This window comes from Miscanthus floridulus, chromosome 7 (assembly GCF_019320115.1).
Source record: "Miscanthus floridulus cultivar M001 chromosome 7, ASM1932011v1, whole genome shotgun sequence".
Classification (NCBI taxonomy): domain Eukaryota; kingdom Viridiplantae; phylum Streptophyta; class Magnoliopsida; order Poales; family Poaceae; genus Miscanthus; species Miscanthus floridulus.
This window is the reverse complement of record NC_089586.1, coordinates 79393105-79401835: the sequence shown is the minus strand read 5'-3', so window position 1 is coordinate 79401835 and position 8731 is coordinate 79393105. Positions and strand designations below refer to the sequence as shown.

The 8731-nt window shown below is 46.8% G+C and overlaps 1 protein-coding gene across 1 annotated transcript; it reads left to right on the top strand.

Moving 5' to 3' along the window:
• The first annotated feature begins 6448 nt into the window (after window positions 1-6448).
• Window positions 6449-8021, top strand: LOC136465704 (uncharacterized). Its single transcript, XM_066464334.1, has 3 exons — window positions 6449-6680; window positions 6771-6979; window positions 7224-8021. The coding sequence occupies exons 1-3, from the start codon at window positions 6449-6451 to the stop codon at window positions 8019-8021; spliced, it is 1239 nt and encodes a 412-aa protein (XP_066320431.1).
• Window positions 8022-8731: the final 710 nt, after the last annotated feature.

Here is an 8731-nt window from a genome sequence, read left to right as displayed (position 1 = left end):
CCTAGCAGGATGATATTATCAGGGGTATTGCAATTATAGAGGAGGAGCAGCTTGCTCAGTAGAAGGGGATGGTCATGAGCGAGCCCAGTGATAGTTCTAATGATGACTACTAGCCCATTTCTCAGATGCCTCCACGATGACATGATGTTGAGGCCGACAGCTCTAGTTCAGCGCCACCTGCCCTGCAGACAGACCCCGCTCTTCTTGCTATACTTGAGCGGATGAGGCAGGACCAGGTGCGACAGGCTCAGGAGACAACTGCTACATTTGCTCAGTTCTAGACTCGGTAGGATGAGTTCCAGCGACAGCAGCTAGCTATTCAGCAGCAGACACATGCTCTACAGTAGCAGCAGCAAGCCATGCATCAGCAACAGATCCTCATGCAGCAGCAGCTTCTCGGATTCATGCAGCATGTAGTGACAGCGATTGGGGCCCCACCGCCACAGGCTTCGCCCTAGCTTGGTCAGCCTGCCACCACTTCGATGACTCTAGTGTTACAGCCTAGTGGGCTTCAGAGTCAGGGACAGCCACCAGCACAGTATGCTTCACCTACAGAGTAGGTGTAGCCCCGCAGTTCACACCTCTTCAGACGGGTTTCACACCGACACAGACATCGTCGCTGCTAGTGTCAGACACTTTAGTCTCTAGGAGTCTTGGAGTGACCTTCAGCGAGTTGATAGGGCAGCCTACTCCACCTTACCTGCATATTTTAGGTCCTTCTATAGCTGCACCTATCACAGCGACTACAGAGACGCTCCCCTTCTCAGTGGCATCATCAGAGCCGACTGCTTCAGTTATACCAGCACAGCCTACAGCAGCTTCAGTTTTTGATCCGACCCAGACTGCTTTAGCCTCACTTCTAGCTACAGAGGGTCAAACAGCTCAGAGCTTAGGATAAGATGATGATGGCACCCAGTTTCACCTTGCTCCTCGTACCTCAGCGCCTGGCTCGTCCGCTGCAGCCCCACCGACCGACCCTTATGTTTTGGTGTTTAACGCTAAAGAGGGAGAGGGTTCGAGTATGATAGTCTTAGGGGGAGCGACTACTTAGGGGGAGTCTATCTTTTATTAGCTTATATATTACATTTGGAGTTTTTAATGTGTGTGATACATTATGCATTCATGTTTACTACTATATTTATGTGATAGTGATATCTACGTGATCGTGGTATATGACATGTGTGCTCTCTACTTTGAATTATTTATATGTCATATCACTTGTGCTATGCTCATTTGCCTTTGCTTCCACGTTTTACTCCGATGCAAATGAGCTTCATTACTTGTACTCATACTTATTTCATATCTTTTGAGTATATCATGTTGGCTTGGGTCATATAAGCTTGTCTAACACTTTTGTTCTTATTGCCAAAAACTTATATGAACCAAGCATGTTAAAAACCTCATCTCTTTCATATACTCGAGGTAGTATTGTCATCAATCACCAAAAAGGGGGAGATTGAAAGCATCTAGGCCCCCCGTTGAGTTTCGGTGATTAATGACAATACATGATTACTGTGACTAACATATGTTTTACAGAAACAATTAAGTTAGGTCACAGTAATGGAGATCGAATGGGCAATCAAGGTTGTCATGCCCCAGCGATGGAAATCGTTTTGGTTTTCAAAGGATGGACGATAAGGTTAAGGATGGACTAGTTCTAAGTGTCGATTGGAGTTAGAGAGACACTTAGAGTAGTTTAGGACTTTGCTTTTCCTTTGGCCATACTATTAAGGGGGTATAAATAGGTAGCTTGACCTAGGTGAGTCTAGTGAGTTAGGTGTGGTGCACACTTGTTAAAACTAGCACTAGGTAGCTCCATAGCAGCCCTTTGATCCAATGGAGCAAACTTCATTCACATATGATCGAGAGTTGGAAGTGAATGGAGGGTGAAATACTGACCGGATACTGGCTCTGGTGTGACCGGACACTGGCTCAGGGTCTGGTCAGTTCATTTGACCAAGGTGAAAGCGTCTGGAAGTGACCGGACGCTGCGAGGTCAAGTCACCGGACGCTGAGGGCCAGCGTCCGGTCGACTCCAGTAAGGTCCTAGAGAGGGAGAATCATGATCGGACACGTTCGGTCAATGCTGACCGAACGCTGATCAGGTTTCGGCTACTGACCGGACACTGCTCAACAAGTGACTAGACGCTGGGGGTCCAGCATCCGGTCGACATCAGTAAGGTTCTAGTGAAGGGAAAACATGACCAGACACGTCCAGTCAGTGCTGACCAGACGCCGGCCAGCGTCCGGTGAACACTTAACCACTGGAGTTCGAGGTATACTGACCAGAGCGTCTGGTCAACATGACCGGAGCGTCCGATCACCCTGCAGAGGCACATAACGGTTCGTTTTTCAGCCGATGTTATAAATACAACCTCCACTCATGTGTGGGGTGTACTTTTGCTCATTCCAACAGCTAAGAAACACCTTAGAAGAGTGCCAAGAAGAGCAAAGTCCTAGTGAGGTGATTGAGATTTGAGAATCCCAAAGAGAGCCCTCATTAGTGAGATCAAGAGTAGCAAAGTGTGCATCCACCCTTTTCATTAGGCTTGTCGTGGTCAAGTGAGAGTTTGTGCTTGTTACTCTTGGTGATCGCCATCACCTAGACAGCTTGGTGGTGATTGGGAGCTTGGTGATCATCCGACGGAGCTTGTGGGTGACCCAACTCAAGTTGTGAGTGGTTGTGGGTGATTCACCGCGACGAAGTATCGAAGAATCAACCCGTAGAGAGCACTTGATCCTTACGCGGATCAAGGGGGAGCTACACCCTTGTGCGGGTGCTCCAACGAGGACTAGTGGGGAGTGGCGACTCTCCGATACCTCGGCAAAACATCATCGCGTTCCTCCTTCTCTTTTTACTTTGAGCATTTACTTTGAGCAATTCAATTCTTGTCTTTACATTCATAGAATTGCCATGCTAGAGTAGGATTAGAACTTAGGTTGCAAGTCTTTTGTGCGGTAGAACAATTAGAAACACTTTCTAGGTACAAGGGGTTAATTGGGCTAACCATATGATTTAATTGTTGCAAAAAAATTTAGAATTAGCCCAATTCACCCCCCTCTTGGGCATCTTGATCCTTTCACCATTGTAGTTACTTTTCCATCATGTTGTAGCGAAACTCCTCTCAGGCTTCTTTGCATCATTTGTGCTAAAAACCTTAAATGGAGTTGGGTGTCGTGAAATACCAAATGTTTGTGCAACGATCTCTCGAGACAAATGTGTTCGATAGCCAAAATGTCAGCCTACATCAAAATTAGGTTCTTACTTCTTAAATTTTGATCTGAAAGAATTGATGCTAACAACAATAAGGGAAATAAGCGATAGAGCGTAGTCATAATTTACCTTGAAACATCATTGCCATGAGATTTTGAAATAAGCAGAAGTCCAGAAATTGAATTTTTTACAACTGAAGCTTTTCTATCCGAGGACCAAAATTTTGATGCATGAATGTAAATCCTGGATAAATGGGGAGCTAGCGTATGAAACTTATGTGATGAACAACCATGCTCTAGCACCACAGAGTAGAGAGAAACCTCAAGAGCAGCCTCATTATTTTTCATACGAAACTTAGTTGTCATTATCAGCTAGGTTTTTTTCAGTATTAGCAATTCCATAGTCAATGCCCCAAATCTGATCACATTTCAGAGTTTCATCCAAATATCGATCTCCTTTGCCTCTTCAGTGGCTTTACCTTCAATTTCTCTGTCCTCAATGGCATTACCATTAGTTACTTTGCTCTGAATATGTTTATCATTAGTGACTTGACATTTAACGGTCTTATCATCCTTTATTCCATCCTCAATGTCCTCATCATTCTTTGCTCTGTCTCAACAACTTTATCATTGGTGGCTCTGCCTTCAACAGTGTTATCATCCTTGATTCTGCCCTCAACTGCTTTATCATCTGCGGGTTATTAGTAAAAAAAGAAAAAATCCATCTCAAAGAAAAAAAGAACAAAACTTACACCATTTAAACATGAAAAGATCAGACAAATATTAAAGCAATGGATATTAGTATGATTGTTATTTTACATCTACAGGCAACAAATCATGAATGAATCATTGATGTCTAATGGAATGCATAAATAACCAGCGCCATAGTCATAAATTAAGTCTGTTGAGCTAAAGAAAACATGGAGACAAAACACAACCATTTTCCTTGCTTATCTGAACAATCCAACAGTTGCTGCTGCTTTCACTTCACCAACAGAAGATAAATATCAAGTCACTGCTAGTTTCTTCCAAACTGTCATGCCTGCTTGTTCACAGAGGTGAGAACATCATCACAAGATTATGTAAATTCGATTAGCATTCTATCTCTTTCTAGCAAGAAGCCAATTATGGCTACCAGCTCAAGATTATGATTTAGTAGTACATACTACCACCTTATTAATTCTAGAGCTCAGAGAAATAACGTGGTAAGATATTTCACTACCTTAAACAGTCCCTGTTTGTATTATTACCCGCAATAACCTTAGTATTTTTTATGAAACTATCCGAAGGTACAAAATTACACGTGACAATCGAGTCATGCAAAGATTAGATAGAAAATATCAACGGTGTATGAACCCTATCATCTTCTTCCTCATCATCGTCCCTAGCATCATCCTGCTCAATGGCTCGCCATGGTACAGCGGCAGATTAAGCACCATACAAAAATAGGAAAAAAATATTATCAAGGTTGACTGAATTTTAACACTGGTCTGTACACTCACAATCACCGATTTCAACGAGCGCCATCAGCCTGTCGGCAACATCGAGTTCCTCGGTGTCCTACAGGGGGCACGCGAATGCCTTGAGATCACGTATTCGCCACCGGCAGCATCATGTATGCCCGTTCCTGCAAAAAGCAGGAGGAATCAGCAGCGATCAACGAAGTGCCCGACCTAGGCGCAATCGATCCCGCGAGATTGGCCTCTTGCTAGCTCCTGGACGACGCGGGTGAGGGCGAGATTGTCCTCTTGCTAGCTGAGGCCAGTGAACGGCCACAGCCCGTCAGCTGGCGGCGCGACCGCCACCGCAGGGATCGACCGCCACCGCAACGTGGTAGATAATCATGTTCGGTTGTTTTGCATGAAGGAAAACTATAAACTCTTGATAAGAATAATTTCTTATTTGATTCGATTTGATTGATTAATAGTAGTTTCTTTTTGCATGCAAGAAAGTTATATCACAATAGGCGTGATGGTCGCGCGAGGGAGCACTTCCTTTTGCATGAAAGAAAACTGCCATGATTGCCATCGCACACGGGTCTCATGCAAGGAAAATCAACAACTGCATGCCAGGAAAATCAACAACTACCGTGATTGTCGCACGGAGGTGGGATCGATCGCATGGGGTGGCAGACAGACGAACCAAGGCAATTGTCGCACCAAAACGATGTCCACACTTTGTTCTTTTTACTTGTAGGAGAATAAAGATTTTGATGAAAAAAATATACTCTAATAACCTCTTTAATTAAATCACCAAATATTTGTCTGACTTTTGGTGCGATCACAGATCAGTTGCGACAAGCTACGGTGATGCGATCACAAGCCAAACATAATCTGAATCTGACTTCGTTGATAATTTAGGAGTAAATCTAACTATTATATACAATTTGTTTTAGCTCAGAATATTATCAAAGCCAGTTTTTGATATTTCCTGAAATCATGCTCTATTTTATGATGTCGAGATTGAAATTATTTGGATATTCTATGGGCATTTTTATGTTTAGTTGCCAGTAGAAACTAAACTATGGCTATGTGACATGAAATACCCTTGCTATTAGATACTCTCGTTATCTATCTTTATCTTTTTGCTAAGTTTTGTTTTTGTACTGCTAGTGTGCGTTAGTGTGCGTGGATTGAGTAAAATTCACCAACTGTCCTCAAAGTTGTTTGAGGTGTCATCTAGATCCCTAAAGTTCTAAAATGCATTTTTGACTCCTTAAAGTTGTAACGGGTCTCGTTCAGATCCTAACATGTGTTTACCTGACTCGCTATCCTACGTGGCATCTCACCGTTTTTACGTAGCTTCCTTATTTCTGTATACCAAAATCTGTCTCCTCAGCCGGCCATGTCACCGTTTTTACGCCGTCTGTTGATGGCACATTCCACGGCGAAGATCCCTTGTTTTGAAGATGGACGCGGCCGCAGCGGAGACGTTCAGTGGAGCAGGGTCCGAGTCGGAAGCCACCCCAACCGGACTCTGTCAGATTGAGGGGCTATATAAAAACGCAGCAGGCAAGGCCGCAAGGCTAAGGAGAGAGATGAGCAACAAACCTCCAGCCTGTTCGCTGGTTGGTTTCTGGGCTGATAAGTCCGATTAGTGCTGGTTTATTGTGAGAAGAAAACACTATTGGCTGACTGATAAGCCCTGGCTGAAATCAACAAGCGAATAGGGTGCTCATCACAAGTCCAAGGATCGGGCACCGTACCCAAGGTCCCAAGTCCCAACTCATGGATCCATGGCCGCCCGCGGTTCATTTGTGCTGGACATGGTCCGGCCACTGGCTGCGCTGATGCCGGCGGTGTGGCCCACGGACAGGGCGGTGCTGTTCCACCGGTGCATGCTCTACACGGGGCTGTGCGTGTCCGTCTTCATGGTGTGCAGCCACCTGCCGCTCTACGGCGTGCGCTACGCGGCCTCTGGCGCCGACCCCCTGTACTGCGTGCGCTCCATCCTCGCCTCCAACCGCGGTACTCATGGAGTTCGGCATCGGGCCAGTCGTCACGGCTGGAACGGTGATGCAGCTCCTCACCGCCTCCAAGCTGATCCGCGTTGACCAGAACGTCCGCCGGGACCGGGACCTCATGGACAGTGCGCGGAAGGTGCTCGTCGTACCATCGGGCTCGGGGAGGCCGCCGCCTACATCCTGCTTGGGATGTACGGGCCCGTCGACGCCCTCAACGGCGCGCTCATCGTCCTCCAGCTCTTCTCTGCCAGCGTCCTCGTCGTCTTCCTCGACGAGCTCTTCGACAAGGGATACGGCCTGCAGGCAGGGGCAGATCTACAGGGGGCTGGGGGCTCTAGCCCCCTACAGCTAGCGCATCAATAAAAATATGGAGAGGGTAAGAGAAGAAGAGGTGGAGAAAAGAAGAAAAATAGAGAGAGGAAGAATAAGAGACGAGTCCTCATTCAACCATGTTCTGCATCCATCGCTGCCTGCAGGGGTGCTCGTGGGGTGCTCCGCCATATCCCTGCTCTCCGCCACTAACGCCTTCGGGAAGGTGGTCTGACAGGCGTTTAGCCCCGTGACCGTGAACACCGGACGGGGCCCGGAGTTCGAGGGCATCGTCCTCGCTATCATCCACCAGGCCGTCGTCGGGGCCGACAACACCCGTGCGCTTGTCGCCACCATGCTCTGCCATCACCTCCCAAACATGATGAACCTGCTGGCCACCTGCCTCGTCCTGCTCACCGCGGTCTACCTCGAGGGCATCCGGATGCTGCTGCCCCTGCAGTTGAGGGAGAGGCGTGGGCGACGGGTCAGCTTCCCGATCAAGCTTCTCTACACCTCCACCATGCCAATCTTCCTGTACTCCGCCATGGTATCGGCCCTCTACATGGTGCCGCAGCTGCTCCACTACAGTCGCTTCGGCGGTGGCGTCCTCGGCCGTCTGCTTGGTGTGTGGAAGGAGGCCAGCTACGCCGCCGTCCCGGTGGGCGGCCTCGCCTATTACATCACCCCGCCGTCCAGTGTGGCCGCCAACCCGCTCCACGCGCTCATCTACACCGTGCTGCTGCTCGCCTCGTGCGCGCTGCTCTCTCAGTTTTGGGTAATCACTTTGGGGTCGTCGGTGAGGGACGTCGCGAGGCAGCTCACGGACCAGCGCCTGGCCATGCCTGGAAGGCGTGATGGTGCTACCTACGCGCAGCTCAAACGTCACATCCCCATGGCGGCCGCTGTCGGAGGCCTTTGTGTCGGAGCTCTCTTCATTTTTGCCGACATGACCGGAGCCATCGGCAGTGGCACTGGAATTATGCTCGCCGCCACTGTCGCCTACAACCTCGTTGACTCCTTTCACAAGGAGGATTAAGCATCGTGCTACGCAAGCTAGGAAGGATGCATACTGATTCAATTATTCCAATTAGACCCCGTTTGGCTTACCCTAAAATCGGCACTATTCAGCTTGTTTTTTAGTCAGAACAGTGTTTTCCTCTCACAACAATTCAGCCAGAACAATATTTTTGAGCCACTTTCACCCAAGATTCATCAAGCCGAACGGGGCCTTAGTCCTCTTATTATTTCTCTTCGTATTTAGTAGTACTTGTTAATTAAGTGTTTTTGTTGTCGAGGCTATTCATGGAATTCTCGATCAATTTATAATGAAATTTTTATTTGATCTTCAATCAAACCACCCATTTTATAAAAATAGAGAATGGTCTTATTCAAATTCAAAGTGCTTCTTAATCTCAATCAGTTATATGCTTCAATAGCTTGTTTCCAATACTCATCAGCAACTGGATCAAACAAGCTTGCACAATTTCTAAATCACCCTGTAGAAATAGAATGGCCTGTTTTCCTTAGTCGAAATAGGCAATTCCTTTCTCTAGGACCGTACTTGAGAGTTTCCTACCTCATACGGCTCAGAAATTGCTACGCTATTTTTTCCTATCCAATTTCTCAAAAATCAATCCAATTTTTTCATGGTTATGGAGAAGCTAATTACTTTGTTTTTGCTACTACTCTAGTACGTTACTAGGATGAAATTTAAAACCTATGGTTCAACCCAACCACACAGAAGCA

Excerpts from the sequence above, each read along its gene's own strand:
- LOC136465704 (XM_066464334.1), top strand. The coding sequence starts at position 6,449 with ATGGCCGCCCGCGGTTCATTTGTGCTGGACATGGTCCGGCCACTGGCT. Across the intron at positions 6,681-6,770 it reads CATCCTCGCCTCCAACCGCG|AACGTCCGCCGGGACCGGGA; the intron begins GTACTCATGGAG and ends CGCGTTGACCAG. Across the intron at positions 6,980-7,223 it reads ACAAGGGATACGGCCTGCAG|GCGTTTAGCCCCGTGACCGT; the intron begins GCAGGGGCAGAT and ends GTGGTCTGACAG.